Source organism: Geotrypetes seraphini, chromosome 13 (genome assembly GCF_902459505.1).
Source record: "Geotrypetes seraphini chromosome 13, aGeoSer1.1, whole genome shotgun sequence".
Taxonomy (NCBI): domain Eukaryota; kingdom Metazoa; phylum Chordata; class Amphibia; order Gymnophiona; family Dermophiidae; genus Geotrypetes; species Geotrypetes seraphini.
The window spans coordinates 71733349-71761000 of NC_047096.1; the positions used below are offsets into that span (position 1 = coordinate 71733349).

The window sequence follows — 27652 nt, forward strand, 5'->3', positions numbered from 1 at the left end:
AGTTGTCCCATCCCATCTATCATTTTTGTCGCCCTTCTCTACATTTTCTAATTCCGAAATATCTTTTTTGAGATACGGCAACCAGAATTACACACAGTATTCAAGGTGTGGCCATATCATAGAGCAAAACAAGGGCATTATTACATTTTTATCTTTGTTTTCCATTCCTTTCCTGATAATTCCTACCATCTCTTGAGTCAATTTCCAATCCTAAGGATCAGAGATGCCATCTGCCTCACCTGATCATAGACACTGCTTCTAGCCTTGTCAGTAACCTCCCCCCCCAGTCTCCTCACTGAAGTGTTCTTTCCTTCCCCCTCCAAACCGCAGTATGGGTTTCCTTACTAGGTGCCAGAAGCTCTTCCAATTCCTGGTCACCCCCTTCCAGTTCTCTCCCCCCACTCATACAGTATCAGGTTCTTTGTCTCTAACCACTTCTGTCACTCTATACACCTTAAAACTGGCAGTTAGGTATGCCTATAATTCATATCTGCTCATCAGGGTTTTTTTGGTTACAGGATTCTTTCTGACATATATTGTCAGAAGATCTTCCAACTCCTACTGGCTGTTTCCACTCTGTTTTTGTTATCCCACTTATCCAAATTCTTATATTTGCTGGTAGATAAGATTTGGATTGGATTTATTCTTTTGTTATACTGCTCTTGACAAGGTGTATAGATGAAATTCTCAAGAGGCCTGAGAGTACTTAATAAGAAAGTGATTAACTTAATAAAAGTATTTTACTTTTCTAATATCCATGGAAATCACTTATTTCGGTGTCTCATCTAGTATGAATCATCAACCAAACAACAATAATTTAGCTTCAGCTTAATTCTTTATTCTTTACATCAAAAAGAAAGCTATTCCCCTCTGGTAATGGAGAGAAGATGTAACTGAATCATTTAATTCAATGGAATTTCTAGGCTTGATTGGTAAACATGGATGGGTGATGGTGTGGATGCTGCTACCTCCAGTTCTATTAATTGGCCTGTGTTGCTGATGTTTACTGCGTGGGCCTAACTCCAAATTGGGAAGACTGCAGCCCACCTATGGGTATTCCCCAGGTCAAATATAGAAATAGAAACATAGACGATGACAGCAAATGAAGATCATATTACCATCCATACCAAATACTAATTTCTACTATCCCTTCATCTTCCTTATAAGATCCTCTGTGCTTGTCTCTTTCCTTCTTGAATTCAGTCTTCAACTTCATCACCTTTGGAAGTCATTTCATGCATCCACCATCCTTTCTGGAAATGAGTTTGTCCTTAGATTACTCCTGAATCTATTTCTTTTCATGTTAGAACATGAGAGCATAAAAATAGCCTTACTGGGTTAGACCAATGGTCCATCAAGCCCAGTAGCCCGTTCTCACGGTGGCCAAAACCCAAGGAGTAGCAATATTCCATGCTACCGATGCAGGGCAATCAGTGGCTTCCCCCATGTCTTTCTCAATAACAGACTATGACTTTTCCTCCAGGAACTTGTCCAAACTTTTCTTAAAACCAACTACGCTATCCGCTCTTACCACATCCTCTGGCAATGCGTTCCAGAGCTTAACTATTCTCTGACTGAAAAAAAAATTTCCTATTGGTTTTAAAAGTATTTCCCTGTAACTTCATCAAGTGTCCCCCAGTCTTTGTAATTTTTGACGGTTTGAAAAATCGATCCATTTGTACCTGTTCTACTCCACTTAGGATTTTGTAGACTTCAATCATATCTCCTCTAAGCTGTCTCTTTTCCAAGCTGAAGAACATAAGAAGTTGCCTCCACTGGGTCAGACCAGAGGTCCATCGCGCCCAGTGGCCCGCTCCCACGGCGGCCCATCAGGTCCGTGACCTGTGAAGTGGTTTCTGTCTAATCCTATAACCTACCTCTACTTCTTTCTGTACCCCTCAATCCCCTTATCTTTTAGGAACTTATCTAGACCTTCCTTGAACCCCTGTAGCGTGCTCTAGCCTATTACAGCCTCCGGGAGCGCATTCCATGTGTCCACCACCCTTTGAGTGAAAAAGAACCTCCTAACATTTGTTCTAAACCTGTCCTTTTTCAATTTCTCCGAGTGCCCCCTTGTGCTTGTGGCTCCCCACAGCCTGAAGAATTTGTCCCTGTCTACCTTCTCTATACCCTTCATGATTTTGAAGGTTTCTATCATATCTCCCCTAAGTCTCCGCTTTTCCAGAGAGAATAGCCCCAGCATTTCCAATCTGTCCGCATATGAGAAGTTTTCCATACCCTTTATCAACTTTGTCGCTCTTCTCTGGACTCCCTCAAGTACCGCCATGTCCTTTTTGAGGTACGGCGACCAGTACTGGACACAGTACTCCAGATGTGGGCGCACCATCGCCTGATATAGCGGCAAAATGACTTCCTTCGTCCTGGTCGTGATACCCTTTTTGATGATACCCAACATTCTGTTCGCTTTCTTTGAGGCTGTCGCACACTGTGCTAATGCTTTCAATGTTGTGTCTACCATCACCCCCAAGTCTCTTTCAAGTTTGCTCACCCCCAGCAACGATCCCCCCATTTTATAGTTGAACATCGGGTTCTTTTTCCCTACATGCATGACTTTGCATTTCTCAGTGTTAAAACTCATTTGCCATTTTTTTGCCCAGTCTTCCAATCTCGTTAAGTCCTTTTGCAGGTTTTCACAGTCTTCCTTGGTTCTAACCCTGCTGTAGAGTTTGGTGTCGTCCGCAAATTTAATGACCTCACAGTTCGTCCCTGTCTCCAAGTCGTTAATAAATATATTGAACAGGAGCGGTCCCAGCACCGACCCCTGTGGGACTCCACTCATGACCCATTGCCATTCTGAGTAATGGCCCTTTACTCCAACCCTTTGTTTCCTGCCTGCCAACCAATGTTTGATCCATCGGTGGATATCCCCTTGCACCCCGTGGTTCCACAGCTTCTTAAGCAGCCGTTCATGGGGTACCTTGTCGAAGGCTTTTTGGAAGTCAAGGTAAATGATGTCAATGGATTCCCCTTTATCCATCTGTCTGTTTATTCCCTCAAAGAAGTACAGCAAGTTTGTGAGGCATGACCTTCCCTTGCAGAAGCCGTGCTGGCTTGCCTTCAGCTGCCCATTTTTTTCTATGTGGCCGCAGATGGTGTCCTTAATCAGTGCTTCCATCATCTTTCCCGGAACCGAGGTCAAACTCACTGGTCTGTAGTTTCCCGGGTCACCCCTTGATCCTTTCTTGAAGATGGGCGTGACATTTGCTATTTTCCAGTCCTCTGGGATCTCCCCTGTTTCTAAGGAAAGGTTACATATTTTGCGAAAAGTTTCTGCTATTTCGTTTCTCAGCTCTTTTAGTACCCTTGGGTGGATGCCGTCCGGACCTGGTGATTTGTCGCTTTTTAGTCTGTCTATCTGACGGAGGACTTCCTCCCGGCTTACTTCTAGTTTGACCAGTTTCCCATCCTGGTCTCCATGTAAGATCTCTTCGGGTTCTGGAATATTGGATGTGTCCTCTCTCGTGAAGACTGACGAGAAGAACTTGTTTAACCTTTCAGCTATCTCTGTTTCTTCCTTTACCACTCCCTTCCTGTCTCCATCATCCAATGGTCCCACTTCCTCCCTGGCCGGTTGTCTCCCTTTCACATACCTGAAGAATGGTTTGAAATTTCCTGCTTTCTCTGCTAGTCTCTCCTCATATTCTCTTTTTGCTTTCTTTACCACTCGGTGACATTCCTTTTGGTACCTTTTGTGTTCATCTTGTTTGTCCTTGGTTTGGTCCTTTTTCCATTTTCTGAACGATGCTTTCATGTCACTTATCGCCTTTCTTACTGCATTTGTTATCCACACCGGGTTCTTTGTTCGATTCTTCTTGCACCCTTTCCTAAACCTGGGGACGTACAGGTTCTGTGCTTCGTGTACCGTGTCCTTGAGCAGGGATCAGGCTTCTTCTACGGTCTCCATCTTCCCTGAGCTCTTGCTGAGTTTCTTTCCTACCATTTTCCTCATGGCCTCGTAGTTCCCTTTTCTGTAATTGAGTGCTGTCGATGTGGTTTTCTTTACTTTTGGTGTTCCTATTTCTAGCTTGCAATGGATCATGTTGTGATCGCTGTTTCCTAGTGGCTCTAGTACTACCACCTCTTTTACGGGTCCCCCTAGCCCGTTGAGGATTAGGTCAAGAGTGGCTTCTCCTCTTGTTGGTTCCATGACCAGCTGTTCCATGAAGCAGTCCCTTATAGCTTCCAGGAATTTTGTTTCCCTTGTGGAGTTTGAGTGTCCAATACTCCAGTCTATGCCAGGGTAGTTGAAGTCCCCCATCACCATCACACTTCCGCTTTTGCATACCTGCCTTAATTCAGTCTCCAGGTCCTGGTCGTTTGCTTCCGGTTGTCCTGGTGGGCGATAGTACAGTCCCAATTTTATGTCAGCTCCATTACCTCCTGGTAGCTTAACCCATAGTGAATCCAAGTTGTCCGCCCCTATTGCTGTTTCCATCCTGGTTGAAGGAATGGAGTCCTTTATGTATAGCGCTATTCCTCCACCCTTCTTGTGTGTCCTGTCTCTCCTGTAGAGTTTGTACCCTGGTAAGACCACATCCCATTTGTTGTCCTCGGACCACCATGTTTCAGTGACTCCAATTATGTCTATGTCCTTTTTACTGACTATGACTTCTAGCTCCTCCATTTTGGCTCTTAGGCTCCTAGCATTTGTGTATAGGCAATTTAAGTCCCGGTTGTTTACCTTCCTTGTTGGTTTTCCTCGTGGTTTGGTGTTCCTGCCTAACCCCTCATGGGCTGCCAGTCCCCGGGCCTCACTTTGTTTATCCTCCTCCTGTGGTGTGTCTGTTTTGTCCTCATCTCCCTCCTGTGGTGTGTCTATCTCGTCCTCAGCCTGCTTCCCCTTTTTTGGATGTCCTTCCAACTGTTTCCTCCATTTCTTGCTCTTTTGCATTTCAAAAATAAACTTGTAGTGAAACAATAGGTAAGAGCATGGAATTCCGGTCCATGAGAGCTGGAGCCAGGTCAGGTTTTCAGGATATCCACAATGAATATGTATGAGATGGATTTGCATGCACTGCCTCCTTGAGATGCAAATCTATCTCATGCATATTTGTTGTGGATATCCTGAAAACCTGACCTGGCTCCGGCTCTTGAGGACCGGAATTGCCTACCTCTGGGTTAGGGGGAGGAATACAATATTGTAAAAGAAAGTGAGACGAAGAAGGTAAGTGCAATAGGAGAGGGAATTCTAGTTGTGCTGGTTGTAGTTGCCGATGGTGAGCGGTTATAGGTCAAATGTGTCTCTAAATCAGAAAGTTTTTAGGTTAGCTTTGAAATGGTCAAGCGATGATTCTTCCTGTAAATAAATTGGCAGGTTAATAATAATAATAATAATAACTTTATTTTTGTATACCGCAATACCATAACAGTTTAGAGCGGTTAACAGAGTAAGAGACTGTACATAGACAGCGATGTTACAAACAAGACAATCAGCTTAACTTAGCAAGTCGGGAGTAGTCAGGATATCCGGAGGCATATCGGAAATAGAAGACAGGTTACTAATAAAATAGAAGATTATTTTCAATTGCTGTATGCAAAGAAACCCGCAATGGAGGCAGACCTTATACAGGCTTATTTGAAAGGTTCTGGGATGCCTAAAGTGAGGTGGGAGGACCTGGGACTTCTTGATAGGCCATTAGAGGCTAAGGAGATCCAAATAACAATAAAAGTGCTGAAGCCTTTGTCAGTGCCAGGGCCCGACGGTTATACAGGGGAGTTTTACAAATTGCTGATGGGGAAGGTGTTAGGCCCTCTGTACACCTACTTTAACGGCAGTAATCAAAAAAGGTAAATTTCCCCATTATAAGAACACAGCCTTAGTGACTTTAATCCCAAATTGCCCTCTGGTTAGATATGACTTCATATAGGCCTATATCCCTTATCAATGTGGATATAAAAATTATTTCCAGAGTATGAACCAATAGATTAATAGACTGTTTCCCAGAGATAATAGGGGAAGATCAACGGGGCTTTGTAAAGGATTGACAAATTTTTTTCAATTTCTATACCATTCTTCCAAGGGATATCAGAACAGTTTACATTAATTTATTCAGGTACTTAAGCGTTTTCCCTGTCTGTCCTGGTGAGCTCACAATCTGTCTAATGTACCTAGGGCAATGGGGGGATTAAGTGACTTGCCCAGGGTCAGAAGGAGAAGCTGGGGATTGAACCCACAACCTCAGGGTGCTGAGGCTGTAATATACAAAAAATGCAAATGGTGATGCTCCGCTGTCTAAAATTAAGGAAACCAGCCCTTTTAGTTAGTTTGGATGCATAAAAAGCATTTGGCGATGTTACTTGGGAATTTTTATTTTCAGTGCTTTGATTTGTGGGCTTGAATGGGTGGCTTTGGAAAGCTATCCATTCTATGTATACCAATCCAAAGGCATAATTATTGATAAATGGTGTAAAAGCCCCTTCCTTTGAGGTGGGAGAATATGAGGTAGGGATGTCTGCTATCGGCTTTATTGTTTATTATGGCTTTGGAGCCTCGGCTTTGTGTCTTTCAAGCAGCAGAAGATATCAAAGGAGTTTCTATAGGGAGACTATTGTATTAAATTATTGGCCTTTGTGGATGATTTATTGGCAATGATAAAGGCACCTTTCGCCTCCCTAGGGGCACTGTTAGACAAGGTGGAGTGGAAAGTTGAATGAAGAAAAGACTAAGGTGCTTCCAGTACTCCAAGAGGTCAAAGACCACTGAGTTGGTAGTTTTTCTTTATCTTGGGAGGGGGAATCTCTCCGCTACCTAGGGGTGCGGATACCTAGAGATTTATCTTAATTATGTGAGATTAATGTTTGCCCACTATTAGGGGATGGCCATGTGAGACTCCGACTGTGGTGTTCTTATCCCCTGTCTCTGTTAGGCAGGATTTACTTGGACAACATGTTTATGGTTTTTCAGCTTTATCCCTCTCCTCTCCCCTGTAATTCTTCCTTACCCCCTGTATTCATTTAATAATTAACAAATTTTATGATATAAATAAAGTTACTTATAGTTAAACATAATTGTGTCTTCATTTTGAAATTACAAACAAACTCCCTCCCCCCAACCTTATCCCTCCCAGTTCAGCCAAGACTAAACATTCAAATAAGATACACATTATGAGGAGCATGGGTTCTGATATTTCCCCCTTTCCTCCCTGCCCACCCAATTCTCTTATCTATTCCTTTATCCCCAGTCTCATCCTTTCTCCACCCCTCTCAGTGCTCTTAGGGTTTAAACAGTTGTACAGAGGACTAGGATCATACAGAGGTAATCATTAATCAAGCGTGCATTGGGAATTCACCAAGCTGATTTAAGACAAAACTCCATGTTCTGGGTGCAAGAGCCTAAGCATAAGATTCTCACACTGAATAAAACCTCAGGTGCTGTGTAAAGGCAAAGTGTACATCCCTAAGGTCCATCAGTAATAATTCATGTAGTCTGTTTACACCAGTACAGCTATGATGGAGCTTCTTGTTGGGTCCAGTATTATAAAATGCATTTCTTACCCAATATGCAAGACTTTACAATCTACTGTATATCCGATGACCTTTACCCCAAACCTCTAATGCAGACCTCTTGTCCAACAAGATTCCTTTAGGTAGGGTTACCAGATGTCCGGATTTCACCGGACATGACCTCCTTTTGAGGACATGTGGGTCTGAATGGCTTTTCAAAACCCGGCACTTTGTCCGGGTTTTGAAAAGCTTTCCTTTGTGCAGGAGGGCATTTGCGCATGCGCGGAAACCATACAAAGATGTTACGCGTTCGTGACATCGTTGTGTCTCCTCTTCGCATGCTGCCCGATGAAAACAGGCAGTGGGGGCGGGATCAGGGGCAGAACTGAGGCGGGGATGGGTGGGACTGGTTGGGCCTGGGGGTGGGCCTAGGGGTACTTGATTTTCCAGACGGAAAATCTGGCAACTCTACCTTTAAGGTTACCCTATGGCTCCAAAAAAAGGAGAATGGATTGAGACATCCGGGTTTTACTTTAAAATTTAAATTTAAATTTAAAATGTAAAAGCGAATTAAAAACCTTTCTGTTTAAAGATGCATTTGCAAATTAATTAAATTTTATTTCATAGTGTTATTTTAGGGAATTATTTTACTTTTTTTTTTTTTTGTTTTTTTTTTTTTCCAACTTCCTTTTGTATTTTCCCAGTATGTTCTTTCTTTACTATAAAAAATGTATTTCATCCCCTCTTACCTTTTGTTTATATTATAATTAATTCAGTGTATGTAATGTCTTTGTTTCCTAATGAATGTATATTTTACTGTACATCGCTTAGAAATCCGATTAAGCGATTAAACAAGACAACTAATAAACTTGAAACTTGAACATCCGGGTTTTACTTCCAGTGAAAGCAATGGAAGTAAAACCCGGATGTCTCAATCCATTCTCCTTTTTCTGGCGCAAATAGTATAGATTGCTGAAGAGCACATTGTAGGTAGTGTACTACTGTATATATCAGTGTCTCTCAAACATGTTTAGCTCCGTCACACTAAACGGAACAAATGTTTTTCACAGTACTCTAAACAGAGCAAATGTTTTTTTGTGACGCATAATTAAAAATATAAAATTGCAGAACTAACAAAAAATTAAATTTGAGATTTATGTATTTAAAGTTTTTTAAGCTATGTATGGGTAATTGTAACAACGGTGAAACTAAAGTAGATAGAATAGAATTGCTAATCAATGCTATAGTCGACAAGCAAACACGCATTTCATCACCCACCTTCTGCAGTCGTTCCCCTTTTTCAGTTTAATTTCTGTCAGAGCTGAAAACCCAAGTTCACAAAGATAAGACAATCCAAATGGTAACAAAGCTTTCATTGCTTTTTTGCTCAAATTAGGATAACTGCTGCATAAAAATTCAAGCTCCTTCCAATCCTTCCGCAAACACTTGAAAACTTGGCTCTTTTCAAAAATCTAATCACCTCCCCGTTCTCTAGCACCCGGTCCCTCTCTATCTTCTTAGTCCCTCTCCTATATCCCTTCATTGTAGTTCCTTTCCTCATAACTTCTGTAAACCGTGCCGAGCTCTGCGCTTGCGGAGATGGCGCGGTATACAAACCTAAGGTTTAGTTTAGTTTAGATAACTAAAATTACTTGCTGTTAGTTTTCAAGGATCAATCACCAAAGAATGATACTTATCTGGAAGGTTGTATCCTTAGGCACACAGACGCTCATAACATTGACAGACTCTTTCATACATGTCATCTATTCAAGTGTATACTTATGAAGGGAACTTTTAATAATAAAGTAAAATTCTGGAATCTTTCGTGGTAGATCTGGAATCTCTTTGGGACTAGATTCGAACTATGAAAGTTTGCTCATTTATATTCTAATTAGCAATCCTCTATTTTCATCCCACGCTTTTTTGAATTCCATCACAGTTTTCCTCTCCACCACCTCCCTCGGGAAGGCAATTACTCTTAAGTCTACCACCCCTCAACCTCAATGTATGTCCTACAGTTTTGCCAATTTCCCTTCTCTGGAAAAGATTTGGTCCTATATTAATACCTTTCAAATATTTAAATGTCTGTAATATATCACCCCTGTCCCTTCTCTCCTCCAGAGTATACATGTTGAGGTTGTCTAGTCTCATAAGTCTTTTTGCGTAAACCTACCATTTCCATTGCTTTCCATGGACCGCTTTAAGTCTTTTTATATCCTTGGCCAGGTATGGCCTCCAAAACTGAACACAATATTCCAAGTGGGACCTCACCAATGACCCGTACAGGGGCATCAACACCTCCTTTCTTCTGCTGGCTACACCTCTCTCTATACAGCCAAGCATTCTCATGGCTACTACCTTGTCACACTGCTTTGTTACCTTCAGATCCTCAGACACTATCACCTCCCAGCACATACAAATGCATCCCCAAAAGCATCACTCTGTACTTCTTTGCACTGAATTTTAGTTGCCAGACATCAGACCATTCTTCCAAATTTTGCAGATCCTTTTTCATGTTTTCCACTCCCTCTGGGGTGTCCAGTCAACTCTGTTACCAATCTTGGTATCATCCGCAAAAAGGCAAACCTTTCCTTCTAATCCTTCGGCAATATCGCTCACATATTGAACAGAATTGGCCCCAGCACCGATCCTTGAGGCACTCCACTACTCACCTTTCCTTCCTCCGAGCAAATTCCATTAACCACCATTCTCTGACATCTGTCTGTTAACCAGTTTCTAATCTAGTTCACCACTTTGGGTCCTAACTTCAGCCTGTCAAGTTTGCTCAAGAGCCTCCTATGAGGAAAAGTGTCAAAGGCTTTGCTGAAATCTAAGTAAATTATATCTAATGCACTTCCTTGATCTATTTCTCTGGTCACTCAGTCAAAGAATTCAATCAGATTCATCTGTCTCAATTTACCTTTAGTAAATCCATGTTGTCTTGGATCTTGTAACTCATTTGATTCTAAGAATTTCACTATCCTCTCCTTCAGCAGTGCTTCCATTATTTTTCCAATAACCGAAGTGAGGCTTACCAGCCTGCAGTTTTCCACTTCATCTCTGCAACCACTTTTGTAAAGAGGAATCACATCTGATCTTCTCCAGTCCCTCGGAACCACTCCCATCTCCAGGGATTTATTGAACAAATGTTTAAGCGGAGCCGCCAGTACCACTCTGAGCTCTCTCAATATCCTGGGATGGATCCCGTCTGGTCCCATGGCTTTGTCCACCTTCAGTTTTTCAAGTTGTTCAAAATCACTTTCTTCCATAATGGTGTGGTATCTATTCCATTCTTTCTTGTAATTTTGCTTGCCAATCGTGATCCTTCTCCAGGATTTTCCTCCTTGAACACAGAGCAGAAATATTTTGTTTAGCACATTTGCTTTTCCCTGATCACTCTCCACATAGCAGTTCATAGCATCTTTCAGTCTCACAATTCCATTTTTAATATTCCTTCTTTCACTAATATACCTGAAAAAATTTTGTCTCCCTTTTTAACATTTCTAGCCATTTGCTCTTCTGCCTGCACTTTCGCCATACATATCTCTCTCTCTTTGCTTCTTTAATTTTCATATTCCTTTTTGTGATCCTCTTCTTGAGTATTTTTATATTTCCACAAATGCCAACTCTTTTGCCTTTATTTTTTCTGCCACTAGTTTGGATAGTAACATAGTAAATGACGGCAGGTAAAGACCTGACTGGTCCATCCAGTCTGCCCAACTGTACCCTCTCTTTAAATTACTGATTTAATTTAAATTATCCCTTTTCCTAAATATTTCTGGGCCAGAAACCCAGAGTTCTGCCCAGTATTGTGCTTAGGTTCCATTTACTGAAGTCTCAGTCAAAGCTCACTCCAGTACTTCTAAACCAGTGGTCTCAAACTCATGGCCCGTGGGTACTATTTTGAGGCCCTCGGTATGTTTATCATAATCACAAAAGTAAAATAAAACAGTTTCTTGATCATATGTCTCTTTAGCTATAAATGACAATATTATTATTAAGACTTAGCCAAAAGGAAAGATTTATAAACTATAAAGAGTTTTACCTCATGCAAAATTGTCATTTCTTTAATAAGACATTTAACTATTTTTCTGAGGCCCTTTAAGTACCTACAAATCCAAAATGTGGCCCTGCAAAGCATTTGAGTTTGAGACCACTGTTCTAAACCATCCCAGCCATCGAAGCCCTCCCTATCACATCCTCAATCGAAGAGCCATATACGGGACACAGACCATGGAAGTCTGCCCAGTACTGGCCGTAGTTCTTCAATATATACCATTATTTTCTGATTAGAGATCTTGTATGTTCATCCCATGCTTTTTTTTTTTTAAAACTCTTGTCACTGTTTTCCTCTCCACCACTTCCCTCGGGAGTGCATTCCAGGCATCAACCACCGCTGTTTCCTCTCACCTCCCTCGAGTGAGCGACAGGGGAAAGCGTATGAGCGACGCCACTGAAAATAGTGAGCGATCGCTCATGCGCTCACCTTAGAGGGAACACTGGACTCTCCATCAAAGCTCACTCCAGCCCATCTAAATCATCCCAGCCATCGAAGCCCTCCCCAGTCCAATGATGGGCTTGTTGGGATGGGAGGAGAGGTTTGGCTGAGGAAGGTGCGGAGGATAAGGAGATGGGTTTAATATTATTTTCCTTTCTCTTTTATAAGTTATGATTGCTTGTACTGGAATAGGAGTTAGATTACAGGGAGGGGAAAAAGGTTAATAATTTAAAAAATAATTGATAAAATCATTACAATATATATGTTGTATAACTTTATAAGAAAAATAATTACAGTTATATGATATATAAAATCATAAGAAATATAAGATAAGAAATGTTATGTATAAAATACATTATAGAAATATCAAGTGTATTATTAAGATAATTGTATGAAAATTTATGACACTTGTTGTTAAATGAAAAAAAATCAATAAAAAACTTAAACTGATTGCTTGTACTGGTTAATTACACATAATTCCAAAATTATTGATAAAAATGTTACAACAAACTGGATTTAATGAAAAGTGATGCACATAATTTTATAGGTAAAAGAACATTGACACATCCCACTGTACAGCTCAAACCAGATCATACATTTCTGTGCCAGATCGTTATACATTGTTCAAGTGCAAGAATCCCAACTTGAAAGACCCCCTCCCTCTGCTAGTATGATCCTGAAACTCACAGCTGTCAAAGCTCCTCACTCCTATCCTGACACTCCCTGATATTCCAATACTAAAATCTCACCCCAAAAGTTCTCTTTTAATAAAATATTCCCACCTCCATGCACTTCATTCCTGCCTTTACAACTCCCTTGCTATTCCAGCAGGGAGACCTCCCCTCTGATACCCAACTCTGCCAACATACCTTACTTCTGATCAGCTACAGCTTACAGTTGACTGAAATCATAAGGGCTTCTTTCTTTTATTGCTACCATGTTACTTACCATATAGGCAATGAAATCCAGGGTTTCACACATGTCTTCTGCCATTTGCATAACCTGAAACACAAGTGGGGTTTTTTGGAATGTGTATTTCAGATTGTAGAATTAGTAATCATTAACACACACCACCTCTAAGGAGGTTATGAATGATCAAGGCATAGACATCCTGTAAAAAAAAAAAAAAAAGAAACAAAAATGAAACTAGTCTCCCTCTACAAACCGTAGAGCAGGCACAATCCTTGAATTAAGACTAGAGACCTCACCGTGCTACAGTGGGCTTCTGTTCTGTTTTAAGGAATGTGTGATCTGTCACACACTTTTCCTCCCACACCACAAATTTGCCAATAATATAGATTGAAAAATCAGTGAAATTTGGAATCTAAAACCATTTTTGACCCTGCCTGGAAAAATGGTCTAATCCCCCCCTCCCCCCCCCCACTGCATGACACTTTTGTTGCCAGCTTCCTACTGCATGCACTGCAACACCAGAGCCAAATTCAGCAAGCCAGGGTGTGATTTGCCAGCAGCTGCTTCTTAACAGATGCATGCATCAGCTAATCCCACTGCACACAGACTTATTTTCAGCCACTGGCTTTTGTTTGTGTTTGCCCAGGCAGATCTGGGCCATCCCTTCTCTTGACAAGGTGCCAGTCACACTGGAGCTCAGTCTGAAACACGTCTTGGTCCATCGTGTAATGTGTTTTGCATTAGAGGTTATGGTGGGCCTTGAGAAATTCATATAACAGAAAACTAGAGTGGCTGATGAAACACAGGAATGGCATTCATCTCTTGATTAATAAAGACTGGGGTAAAAACAAATCATTCCTAAAGTGTGAGGCTGGGTTCAGACAGCAAAGATCCCTTCTTGGCAAAACCTTTATCTAATGAAACTTGCTCTCAACTACTCCAGTATTAGTATTTACACTATTTGTTTTTGACGCAGGCCCCTGTCACACCCCCCCTTTGCCTCTCTTCCTATTATATCTCAGGTCAGTAGATTATTATTCAGCAGGGGAGGACCCAACATCTGGCTCTGCCGCTTCTTTCCACACCATCTCGCCACATTACTGAACTTTTGTTTCCTTGCTGGGACTGGACAGTACTGCCTACTTCTCTCCTCAGTTGAAAGGCCCAAGCTCAAATTCCATGGTAGTGTCCTACAGCCGCAGGCAAGTCACTTAACCTTCTATGCCTTGGGAGAAGGCAATGGCCAAAACCCCCCCAAAGAGTAGTCCCTCCCTGTATGGTCACCAGAAGTCAACTCTGACTTGAGGGCATATTCACATTGCTGTAGCACTGGAATTTTAATTGAATGTCAAATGATACTTTCATTTCACTTTTCCATACAAACTTTGATGTGCATTACATTAAAATACAATTTAAATTACAATAGTATTTCCTTGCCCACATCCCTGCCATATAAATTTCCATGCATCTCGGCCAGATTATTTTCCTAAAAAGCCACATCTTTAGCTTTTTGCAAAATATACGAGTTTCCATATGTAAATTGTGGTGAGACCATGTCATTTTGGCTCATACAAACCTCCACTCTTTGGCAAAATATCTAATTGCCAATCTTTTAGCGTGAAATGGATGGGCCAGCATATTTATATAAATATACCAGACCCTGCCCTCACAATACCTCATACACTGTGATCAAAAGCTTAAGCTGGATCTTTGGAAATTACATTTATTATTGGTGAGCTAATATGTACTTTATTTATTTTTTTGTTCTGTTGGTCAATACTTAATTTTTCTAACTACACACACATAAATACTAAATAAATCAGTATCTTCAGTCTATTGATTTTTTTTTTAACTTATTATTGTTGATATTGGGCCTGATATTCAACAGGATTGATCCAGATAGAACTGGCCCCTATCTAGATAAGTGCAGTACTTATCTGGATAGCACTGCTGAAAATCCAGTTGACTGCTTCAACACTTTCAGAGCAGTGCTGGGGAGTCATCCAGGGGCAGAGGCTATGGTAAGCTGTGAGTTATGCATTAGAAGGACTATTCCATTTGCTAACTGGGTAATTTGGATAAAGCTAGGACAAGAAGAATGTATGCTGAACCATAGGGTTATCCATCCGTGCTCAGCATACTGCAGATGTCAAGCACAGCTTTTCAGATCCTCCTCCTTCTCTCTGGTCTCTGCTATCTCCTTTAGTTCTTCCTTGTGCAGGTGAGCCAAAGAAAGATTCTGATCTGCTCCCTTTATTTTTGTGGTCTTTTTTGGTTGTTTGCAGTTTTTGCATGACTCTAGGACTGGCTGTGCCTGCTTGGAGAGGAGCAGACTGTCTGCAGCTGGCAGGTGCATCCTTCGGGACCTGCTCAGCCAGCCTGCTGAATATTTGAGGTGCTCAGGGTTCCAGGCCCTCAGCATTTGCTTGCTTCCTTAACTAAGCTCAGGAGCTTGAGTGCAGGCTGTTAAGACATCAATATCATTCTTCAGGGCACTCATGGTGCCAGCTGTGGTTTCAGCTCCCTCTTCTCTTTTTGACACTCATTGCACGTATAACATCTGACTGTTAGGTCCTGGACATTATCAGACAGGGTTACAAGATAAGAGTTTGCACACCCTCTCAGCTGATTCGTGGATTTGCCGGCAGGCCAACCAGAGAAAGCAAAAAGCAGTGCTATGAAGGTTGCTAGACAGAACCAGTTCCTCCTGATGGGCCAAAGAAAGGATCAGAGGAGTAAGGCCCATTCTGAATCAGAAACATGTCAATGCATCCCTGAGAGTATGGATGGAAACCGTTCAGTCATTGCAGCGGTGCAGCCAAGAGTGTTTCTCGCCGCTTTAGATTTGATAGAAGTTTACCTTCACATACCCATCTTCCCAAACCACAGGAAATTTCTGATTCCATGTGCAGGAAAATCACATCAATTGTCAGCATCTATCAGAGTCTATCTCAGTGCTATTACAGCTTTTCATATGCCAGTCAAGGGAAAACCTCTTACTGCTCATCCTTTGGTCTCCAAGTTCATGAAAGGACTTTCAATCTTAAACCACCTCTCAAGCCAGTCGTCTGGAACTTTAATGTGGTACTTTCCAGCTTGATGAAGCCACCATTTGAACCAATGGCCACAGCTCATCTCAAGTTTCTTACCTGGAAAGTCATCTTCCTTATTGCTCTCACCTCGGCTAGGAGGGTCAGTGAGTTGCAAGCCTTGGTAGCAGATAATAATAATAATAATAATAACTTTATTCTTGTATCCCGCATTACCATTGAAGTTCTATGCGGTTAACAGAAGAAGAGACTGTACAGTTACAGCGAAGTTACAATTTCGTTAATGTTACATTAACATTTTAGACAATGCAATTTTTCAATCAAGTTACATTTACATTTTAGACGGTACATTGACAGAGAAGTTAATTTTTGCAGGTAGGTAATATATTCAGAGTAGTAATGTTTGCTATGAGTTACATACAGCAGTGTTACAGATAGAAGTGAACCTATGGCAGTAAAGAGTCTGGGGGAGAGTCGAGGTCAGAGGTGGAGGAGGGGGGGGGATCGGAACATTCAGAGGAATTTGTCAAAAAGGTAGGTTTTGGTTAGCTTCCTGAAAGTTTGGGGGAATTGGAGATGAGAGTGGAGAGGCATTTGTTCCATTTGCCTGCTTGGAATGCTAGGGATCGGTTGAGGAATTTTTTGTAGAGCCAGCCCTTCGGGGAGGGAAAAGAAAACAGGTAGGTATTTCGAGTGTGGGAGGGGCCTGCAATTTCAAGGTACTCAGATAGGTAAATTGGTGAGGAGCCTGCTAAGGTTTTGAAGCAGAGGCAGGCAAATTTAAAGATGATTCTTGCCTCCACCGGCAGCCAGTGGAGTTTGGTGTAATAGGGGCTGACGTGGTCATATTTTTTGAGGCCGAAGATGAGGCGGACAGTGGCATTTTGTACTATTCTAAGGCGTTTGATGGTGTTTTTATAGGCTCCCAGGAATATGATATTGCAGTAGTCCAATATGCTTAGGATTAGTGATTGGACCAGTAAGCGGAAGGAGAGGTGGTCGAAGTGGTGTTTGATGGTGCGAAGTTTCCAGAGAGAACAGAAGCATTTTTTGACCTGGGCACTGGTGTGGGCTTCGAAGGTCAAGCTTCTATCTAGGGTGACTCCGAGTATTTTTATGGTGGGGTTGATGGACCTTGTACTGATAATGACATTGATTGATTTGAAAACGGAGGTACTTCCTGGAAGCTAGATGAATTGGAATATGTGTTTAGGCTTCCTTGAGATCCAGAGAGCATAGCCAGTTGTTCTGATTGAGGAGAGGATAAATCAGGGAGAGGGAATGCATCCTGAATTTCTCCTTGACAAGAAATTTGTTGAGAGCTCTGAGATCCAGGATGGGTCTCAGTCTTCCTGTCTTCTTGGAAACTAAGAAGTAATGGGAGTAGAATCCCTGCTCCTGCTGATTGAGGGGAACTTCCTTAGTGGCATTCAGGAGAAGGGATTGAACCTCCTGCAGAAGAAGCCAGAGCACAGTACAGGGGTTCAAGAAAGGTTTAGATAGATTCCTAAAGGATAAGGGGATTGAGGGGTACAGAAAGAAGTAGAGGTAGGTTATAGGAATAGTCAGGGACCACTTCACAGGTCATAGGCCTGATGGGCCGCCGCGGGAGCGGACCGCTGGGTGCGATGGACCTCTGGTCTGACCCAGTGGAGGCAACTTCTTATGTTCTTATGACTGTGCAGGGTCCAAAGCACTCTTTTAGAGGATGGTCTGGTGGCAGGGTGTAAAAATTGAGAGTGTAACCCTGACGAATGATGGCGAGGCCCCAGAGTCTGATCTTATGAGCTCCGAGCGAGCTATGAAAGATTGGAAATGGCCTCTGATGAGCTGAGGCAAAGTCTGCAGAATGGTGTCGAGGGCTCAGACTGGGGGAGTCAGTGTCAACATGGGCAGAGTTTGAGTCAGCACCAGCATTTGAAACTGTTCACGTAATTCCTTTCTTAGCAACTCTTGGAACTGTTGCTTGAGAGTAAGCACCGGTACCACTTTTTTGCCGGTACCTTCGGTGTGGCTCTATACTCCGGCGGAGGAGGTCGATGTCGAGGCACTCATCGAGATTTGAGCGTAGTGCTTCTTGGGTCTCCTCGAGGTCGGCAGGACTTGGCTCCCTGCTGCTGTGACCTGTGGCCCAGATGGGGTGGGGGGGAAGGCATCTTAGCCGGCATACCCACTGAAGAAGTGTGCGACACCGAAGATGGTTCCACTAATGTCGATTGGTGCATTATCAATTTGACCGGTGCTGTCGCCATTGCGACACTGAAGAGGAGGCGCTGCTGAATAAGGCAGTTCTTGAGAGTCCTCTTCTGCAGGGATGAACAGGTTTTGGTGCTCAGGCCCCAAGCACTGGAGACACCAGCGATGTGGATCAATCACAGAGATGGGGCGAGCACAACGTCCACACTTTTTGAAACCTGTCTGTGGGCAGGACATTGAAGGGAAGACGGCCTCAGCTAAATTAAAATTCGAGGCCAAGGTGGTCAAACAGGCCCCACCAGGCCAAACCCGCGAAAGAGAGAAAATAAAATTTATTTATTTATTTATTTTAAACTAAAATGAACTTAAGAAAAGAAAACCAAAACTGACTGAAAAGTCAAAGATCTGCGAGAGTGGGAGGCAGTAGAGAAAAAGTTTCAAAGGCTATTGAAAAAATACATCTTCTTAGCTCCGCAGAAACTAAAACTGAGGGGACCGTGCACTCTACAAAAGGCGGGAAGGCACTTGCGCATGCGCGGTTCGGGCTATCACAAACTTTCTAAAGACGTAAAGTGGCGATGCACTTTTAAAGTTGTCCATACCGGGGCTCTGTTAGTGACGTCACCCATATGTGAGAATATGCTGCCTGCTTGTCCTGGGATAAATATAAACCAAAATCCCAAGAATCCACATCTTTCATGGAGTACACCACCAAAGAAATAAAAAGATCCATTTTCTCATATACTGTGCAAAATATAAGGATCACACATGCCAGGGATGGTGTTAGGCCAAGGAGTGCAATTAGGGCAACTGCCCCCTGGCTAGAGAAAGCCCTAAACCTGCTGGAAGCTAAATATAGTGCAGGCTAATAGTGGGCTTTGGGGTCCCCTTCTAAATTTCTGCCCTGGACCCTACCAACATCTAGCACCAGAACTGGTAGGATAAACATTTCCATTCTCATATATTCTAATCACAAAATAGAATTATTTTTTTCTACCTTTTGTTGTCTGGTCATTTTATTTTTCAAGTCATATGGGTCCCAGACTCTGGTTTGTGTGTCCCTCTGTCTTCTCTTAACTCACTCGCCATGGTCTCCTGCTCATTTGATGTTTCTTCTCTAAGCTCACCATTCATCTTTGTGTACCTATCTTTTCCTTCTTTGTGTCTCCTATACTTCTCTATCCAGCATCTCCCGTGTCCATCTCCCTGTATTTATCATCACTACTCTACATCCTACAATACTCATCTCCCTTCCCTATTCTCTTCCATATCTAGCACTTCCGTATCCATATACTCCATCCCATGTCCGGCATTGCCCCTCTGTCCATGTACCATTCCCATGCAGTATCTCCCTTTGTGTCTCTGTCTCTATTCTTCTATCCATGTCATTATCCCCTCTGTTTCTGATATCTCCCTATGTCTCTCCCTGCTGTGATCAGTATATCATTCCCTCTTCCTTCATCTGCTTAATATGGCATCTTTTTCCCTTCAGCCCCAACAGGTTCAGCACCTCTCGACCTTCCCTCTGGCAGCCCACCTTTCACAGGTACAGCACCTCTCCCCCTCATGCAGGTCCTGTAGCTCTCTTGCTTCCCCCTTCAGTTCCAATCTCCCCTCCATAGGTCATGTACCTCTCTCTCCCAAGAAGATCCGTGATACTTTGGTCTTTCGGCATGGCACATAAACATGCAGCACTAGCCCAAAAAGGATACTCAGAAGTAGTCTATGCTACTCTACTTATAGAGCCAAAAAAGCCAAAGGCATGGAAAACCTTTCAGTACTGGTGCAGCAAAGAACAGTTATTGGGAAATGCCCCATCTAATACATGCTGGCAGTGGTGTCCCTTAGAGTTCAAGTAGCAGGACCTCCTGTTTCTGGGGCCGAGAAAAGAGAGCTTCACTAGTGGCCCACGTGGATAGAGCCAGGTTCCTGAAGGGTGCCCTGAGGCTACAGCCTCCGATTTGAGAATTGTTTCCATCCTGGAACCTTAATATAGTCTTACGGGGGCTCAACAGAACCCCATACGAGCCCTTACAGGAAGCTTCCCTTATGGATATAACAGTTAAAGCAGTCTCCTTGGTGGTAATTACTTCTGCCAGGAGAGTTTCAGAATTGCAGGACCTGTTGTGTAGGGAACCGTTTCTCCGGGTCACAGAATCAGGAGTGACTTTGCATATGGTTCCCTCCTTTCTGCCAGTCATTTCGGTGTTCCATCTCAACCAAGAAGTTAGACTGCCAGCATTTCCTTAAAGGCGCATTCAATAAGAGGAGTGGCCTCCTCTTGGGCGGAAGCTCAGGTAATTCCACTTGAGATTTGTAGATCAATAATCTGGTCTTCCCTTCATACTTTCACTAAATTCTATAGGGTGGACAAAGCAGCACAGGAAAATACCATTTTTGGGTCCTCAGTGGAGAGTTTGGGGACTACTTATGTATGTCCCTATGGTTCTTAGTCACAAAACAGAGGTAGGGAAGCTGTCCAACAGAATTTGAACAAAAACTAGAGATCAAAATAAGCCAATATGAAAAAATATCTCTACATATGTATTCACATGTTTACAATATCATAAATGTGATAAGATTCACATAAACTCAGAATTCTGAGTGTATGTGAATCTTATCACATTTATGATATTGTAAACATGTGAATACATATGTAGAAATATTTTTTCATATTATCCCTATGGTTCAGCATACTATTCCTATCACACTGGAAAAAGAGATTAGGTTCTTGCCTTGATAATATATTTTCTAGTAGATAGGAATGGTATACTGAACGGCTGCTTTCTGATTTAAGCTTCATGGTCAGCTTCTATTTTTCTTACATTCATGGTTCCTCTCAAGAAGCTTCTTCATGTTTTCCTTTCATTACTGTTCATTCAGTGATTGTTTTACATTTATCTGGGAGTTTCCCCCATACTCCTCCTTCTCCTGTCTCCTTCTATAGGGCTGTTGCCAGCTTTGCTAAGAACTGAAGGAGGCAGCAGAGACTGAAGAGGAGGAACAGCTGAAAAGCTATAATTGACATCTTCTGCAATATGCTTGCGAGAATGTATGGATAACCTTACGGTTCAGCATACCATTCCTATCTACTGGAAAAGATATCATCAAGGTAAGAACCTAATCTTTTTTTTACCGCTTTGGCAGGTAGTCATCTTTTGCACTCTCACAAAGAGGGCAACTCTCCTGGCTGAGCACAAACCCTGAAGATTTGGCAATTAAGCCAGTTTTTCTGTGTTGATATCCAGCCAGGAAGAAGGACGACAACCTCCTCCTGCACTTTCTGATCTGGTCTGCCATACAAATACACCAGCAGCAGAGGTCACCTGATCTACTACTATTATTTCTAGAGTGCTACCAGATGTACGCAGAGCTGGAACAGAGTCACAAAGGAGACTGTCCCTGCTCAAGTGAGTTTTACAAACTAAATAATCAAGATGCCAGGAGAGGGGTTACAGTTAGAGGGAATGGTTAAACTGACGGCTAGGGTGGTGAGCAGAGGGCACTAGGCTATAAGTTGAAGGCTGTCTCAAAAAGGTGGGTTTTTAGCATACCAAGCTCAGCCCAGCAGACCTGCTCCACCCAAAATAAATGTAATGGTTCAGACTGAGATCATTGCTGTGACAAGGTGAGCACCACCAATCAAGTCGCAAGAGACTGTGTGTGTGTGGGGGGGGGGGGGGGAGGGGGACAGAGATGCTGGATAGGAAGAAATATGCTGGGCACTGGAGGGGACGATAAGGAGGATGACAGAGGGGATGCTAGATACCTGTGATGAAACAGGATGTAAATAAGCAACAAATGAAAAACTTATATAATGGATGCAAGCTTTGGAATATTCTTGTATACTAGCTGGAACTTAGGGGAAAGGCATCAGCATCCAAACAGAATTCACCATTACAAATGCTTCCCTCTCAAATAGCTCCCCCAGTCCTAATGCCTGCTTCCAACTCCTATTTGAAGCTCTTAGAAATGAAGCCACCCTTGAGGACTCATTCTAAATTAGTTTATTTTTTTATTGTAATTCATAATTGTGCAGCATTTTCAGTGCTTCTTTAGGGCAGACAAAAATAAATTATTAAGTGCTGTGCATACAGTAATACATATTGCCTTATCACTATCATATCACCACCTCAGCATGGCTCCATATCCTATGTTAAAGTAAGTGCGACCATACTATAAAACCAAATCAAGTGTCTCTAGGCCACTTGCTAACTACAGTGATTGTGAAGCCTAAGAAGGATCCAGAATGCACACATCTGGAAAGAGCTGGAAAGACACCTACATCTGCTCTTTCAACAGTGTGCTATACCTTTTGCTGCTAGAGGCTAGCACATTAGTGCTGGATATCAGGGGTGGGTGGAATGTCTTTCTAATGTTTACAGTGATATTGTTATGCCATGTAACTGCAAACATAACATCAAATTAAAAGGATATCAGAGAACAACCACTTTTGAATTGATTTATAAAAGTTTCTTTTGCCCTAACTTGTTTTTTTAAACAATTTTTTTCCATTTCCCATTCCCAGTTATTTTCTTCCAAATTAGACATTACATCTGTGTGAGCCTTGAGCTATATTAGGATTTCAGAGTTGACTGAATGCTTTGAGAATTGATCAAGTTTTGCGGTTTCTTTCCTTTTCTGTTCATGTGCACTGCACAGAGGGAAAACAGAGGTCCGCAGGCGATTCTCATTTCTTTCCAGATGCAGAGTCTCAGCTCTACCCTTTGGCAGCTCAGCACAAACTGGGAGTCACCTTTTATGCCTTTGAAACTTCTTCATCAACCAATGAACAAAAAATGGCCAAAGGAGAAGAAATATGAAAGCATGATACGAGGCTTTTGGGGGCCACCATGATGTTGCCTAAGAAAAACGATACGGAAAACAGTAAATTAGAGTGAGAGATTTAAAACATAACAAAAAACCCCACAATGCATGAACCTTAAATATAGTTATCATTTAATTAAAAACAAAAAGATACTCAGTACTCAATTATATTTCTGTAAAATTTATAGACAACAAAATTAAGTCTGGATGAGTAGATTATTTTAGGACAAAGCTGCACTTAACTATACACACCTAGAGGCTCATGTGTGACCCTCATAAATCCCTTAACCTCCCTGGACTCCATGTTTAGTAGTAAGTGCTTTTAGATTTTTCCAGGTTGGACTCTTGCTTTCCTAGGCTGGCTGAAGAAGACGAAGTGCCTAAGCTATTGTGCAACAGCATTATCTAATGGCCAAATTCAGGGCCCACAACTGCAGAATTCTAGGAGTCATTGTTCTGGTGCAAGGTCTCCCAGCTGAGGACTATCACCACAATGAATTGGCTAAAGTTAAATGGCAAAGAGGCTATGAAATGGGAGGCAAATAACCAGCAGTTAGTTGTAAATCAAGGTTCAAAATACTATAGCCCAGTCAAGGCTAAAAAAGGCACATATGTCTGCTGGTTTGAGAGACTAATATACCTTTTTTGTCGATGGATCATGCAGTTGTAAAGAACCTCCATCAACCAGCTGAGCCTAGAAGGTAGAAGAAGATTTTATATTACAGACTTGTTGAAAGGTGATCTTTAATGCATATCTAGAAGCCACATTCAAACCCATGGCCTAACACAGTGGCCTCTTTGGCCTGGTATTGTAGTCCATTCCACTTTTAACCATAAGGATGCAGAGTGAATCACAACAAGAGAACAGGACAGGATTAATTCTTCAAGGGCCCCTAGGCACACAAATACACTGGGGCCCCTAGCCCCACCCCGCCCCCTGTCACACCCCCATTTGTTTACCTGTTTCTGAAAGTTAGTAAAAAAAAATGTATTAAAATTAGTCCAATAAAAGGATCACCATTTCTATTTCTAACCATTTATCAAAAGCAATAAAATAAAAATATATAATTTTTTTCTACCTTTGTCATGTGGTTTCTGCTTTCCTTATTGTCTTGTCATTCTCTTCCTTCCATCCACTGTCTCCCCCCTGCCATCTCACCTCCTGCTCCTAAGAACATAAGCAATGCCTCTGCTGGGTCAGACCTGAGGTCCATCGTGCCCAGCAGTCTGCTCACGTGGCAGCCCAACAGGTCCAGGACCTGTGCAGTAATCCTCTATCTATACCCCACTAACCCCTTTTCCAGCAGGAAATTGTCCAATCCTTTCTTGAACCGTACTCTGCCCTATTACGCTCTCTGGAAGCGCATTCCAGGTGTCCACCACACGTTGGGTAAAGAAGAACTTCCTAGCATTCGTTTTGAATTTGTCCCCTTTCAACTTTTCTGAATGCCCTCTTGTTCTTTTATTATTCAAAAGTTTGAAGAATCTGTCCCTCTCCACTCTCTCTTTGCCGTTCATGATCTTGTAAGTCTCTATCATATCCCCTCTAAATCTCCTCTTCCCAGTTTCTCCAATCTCTCAGCGTATGAAAGGTTTTCCATCCCCTTTATCAGACGCGTCGCTCTCCTCTGGTCTAGCATCCATCATCTTCCCTCTGATCCCCTCATGGTCTGGCATCTTTCTCCTTCCATCTCTCCTTCCCTCCCCCCTGTGGTTTTTAGCTAAACTAAACTAAACCTTAAGTTTATATACCGCATCCTCTCCATAAATTATAGAGCTCGGCATGGTTTACAAGAGCTTAAATATAGGAAGGAAATAAAATAAAGGGGTTGGGGTTGAGTAAAGGGGGAGGAGAGCATTACATTTTTGTGAAAAGATAGGTTTTCAGGTGCTTGCGGAATAGTTGGAAGGAGTCCAGATTTCGTAGTAGGACAGAAAGATTATTCCAAAGCCCTGTGATTCTGAAGAGGAGAGATTTTCCCAGTTTATCCGCATAGAGAATACCTTGTAGCAAGGGGAAGGATAGTTTGAGTTTATGGGTAGACTTGGTGGAGTCAGGGCTCGAGGAGTTATAAGATAGAGGAATTAGGGGAGGGAGGATGCCGTGAAGGATCTTAAAGGCTAGGCAGGTGCATTTGAAGTGAACCCTGTCTCCTTCCCCGTTCTTTGGCATCTCTCTCTCCCCTTTCCTTTTCTCTGGTCTTCCTTCTCTATTGTCTGCCTCCTTCTAAATTAAATTCTTTCTTATTATTCAGTCCTCAGTTTCCTTCTTTTCACTGTGTCTACACACAGCTTGTCACCCCTTTCCTTCACCCCTCCACTATTGCATAGAAGGAAAATTAGCAATTATAACAATTTAAGTAAATGAAAAGGAAAGGTGATACTAGACCATAGAGGGAGAGATGTCAGGGCATGGGGGGGGAGGGAAGGAGACAGATGCCAGACCAGGGGAAAGGAAGGGAAATATAAAGGGAGGACACAGATGGAAGATGGATAGTTAGCCCGGAGAAAGAAGAAAGGAGTCCCTAGCAAGTGAGTTATCAGAAGACAACAAAAGCCTGGGACCAACATGATTTGAATAATGACCAGACAGCAAAAGGTAGAAAAAATTATTTTATTTTCTGTTTTGTGATTACAACATGTCAGATTTGAAATATGTACCCTGCCAAAGTTGGTGTTAAACCACGAACGTGAGCTAGGATTTAACAGAGAGAGGAAAAGTATTTTTTGTTTATTTTGTTTACACCACATCACCAGTGTGGATAGGAGAGGGCAAAGTGGGTGAAGAGTCTATAAAGGGGGTGAAGAGGCTATAAAATAAACCCACCAGGATGTTTGAAAAACACACCCAATTGGGCAGGAAAATCGAATCGAAAATGCGATTCAATAGGCTGAATCGAATCGAAATTTTTTTTCCTGAATGGGGCAGCACTAATGGGTACAGCTCACCAACACCTGCAGGAGATTGAGAGAAGATTGAGGTAATTAGGGGGGAGATACCTGATATGTACTATTCCAAAGTTTTGTCTCAGTCTCCACCTGCTGGTCATGATCAGATATAACCTGCTTGTAAGATTAACCTATGCCGGTCTGGAAAGTTGCTAAAAAAATAATTTTTTTTTCAGTGTAATACGTGAGACATTCTAGACCAGGGGTGTCCAATGTCGGTCCTCGAGGGCCGCAATCCAGTCGGGTTTTCAGGATTTCCCCAATAAATATGCATTGAAAGCAGTGAATGCACATAGATCTCATGCATATTCATTGGGGAAATCCTGAAAACCCGACTGGATTGCGGCCCTCGAGGACCGACATTGGACACCCCTGTTCTAGACAGTAGGGATGTACAAAAGCAGTCCTCCAAAAACCTAGGGTGGGCTTGCTGTGCCAATCCTTAAGACCGTGGACCCAAAAGCGGAGTCCTGTCTTGCTGCCATGTCCACTCTGTAGAACTTGGCAAATGTGTGAAGAGAAGACCATGTAGAGACAGATCTAGCTTCGGCCCACGAAGAAGCCACACTCCTGGTAGAATGTGCCTTGATGGAAAAACAGGAGACTGCACCCTGAAAGAAAGTAGGCTGACAAACTGGTCCCATAGCTCCATCTAGACCACCAGGTAAGGTCCGATTGATCACAGCTGGCCCAAAAGTTATTTGAGAATTTTCCCTATTCGCGGGCCGGCTCTGCCCCTAACCCCCGCAAATAGGGAGGGAGAAGTGTACATCTATGTGCAGGAAACAACTTTAAATTGTACATTTTCTGAATTCAAACTATAAAAATTATTGTTTACCGTACATGCTATTTTAAAATTAAGGCACTTTTGAGGCTATTTGCCTGCTGTTACTGGGTAGCGGGGATATTTTAGTAGTGTATTGAAGGGTGTTTTGGTTCATTGTTAGGTTTGAGGGTTATTCTGTCGTGTACCTCTGTTTTTTGCTGTAATGATGATTGCGTGTATTGTTTCTTATTACAAATAAAGAATTTAAATAAAAGTTTTAAAAATGAAGGCACGATTCCACCCTTAACCAATTTAATTTATTCAAAAGTGGAGGGACCTTGCTAAATTTCCCTAAGGAAAAAATTAGCTGAGCCAACAGCTATAGCTGTTGTATTCTGCACAATTTCAATGAAAGAACAGTACAGCTAGTATAGTCCAAGTATGGAACTAAAATGGCTTGAGTAAGAACTCAAACTGTCTAGACCAGGGGTGTCCAACCCGCAGCCAGATGAAGAATTTTGTGCGGCCCCACTCGCGCTCAAGGACAATGTGGTGTTTTCCTTCTGCCGCCCCTAGCTGTTTAACGTCTTGCCGGCTCCCTCCTCCGTCTTGCAGCGTTCACTCAAAGCCGCGGGCAGCAGCTCCTACATGCCTCCTACGGCTGACCTGGAAGCGTTCCCTCTGATGTTGTGACATCAGAGGGAACGCTTCCAGATAAGCCGCGGGAGACGCATGGGAGCCGCTGCCCGCGGCTTTGAATGAACGCTGCAAGACGGAGGAAGGAGTAGGAAAAAGGTAAACACCTGCGGCCCAGAAAGGAGAAAGAGAGAAGGGCGTGAGAATTGAGAGGGAGGGAGCATAAACTTAGGAAAAATGATGGAAGCACGAAGATCGCTCCTGCCCCATGTTCCGGCTGGTCACATGGGACCCGAAAGGTGCGTGGGGGAGGTGGGAGGGAGGTGTAGATGTCCACCGAGGAGTTGGAGGGGG

General features: G+C 42.6%; 1 protein-coding gene across 5 annotated transcripts in view; it reads right to left on the reverse strand.

Moving 5' to 3' along the window:
- Window positions 1–22693: 22693 nt before the first annotated feature.
- The window catches only part of ACBD4 (acyl-CoA binding domain containing 4), a 42608-nt gene continuing 37649 nt past the window's right edge, over window positions 22694–27652 (reverse strand). For 4 of the 5 annotated variants that reach the window (XM_033917513.1, XM_033917510.1, XM_033917512.1 and 1 more), the window contains 2 exons: window positions 23588–23641; window positions 22694–22983 (listed from right to left, as the gene is read on the reverse strand). In XM_033917513.1, the coding sequence (XP_033773404.1) occupies window positions 23628–23641 (14 nt within the window). In that variant the 3' untranslated portion in view covers window positions 22694–22983; window positions 23588–23627. Of the gene's footprint in view, window positions 22984–23587; window positions 23642–27652 lie in introns of those variants that run through there. The other variant, XR_004536718.1, reaches the window with a different exon arrangement.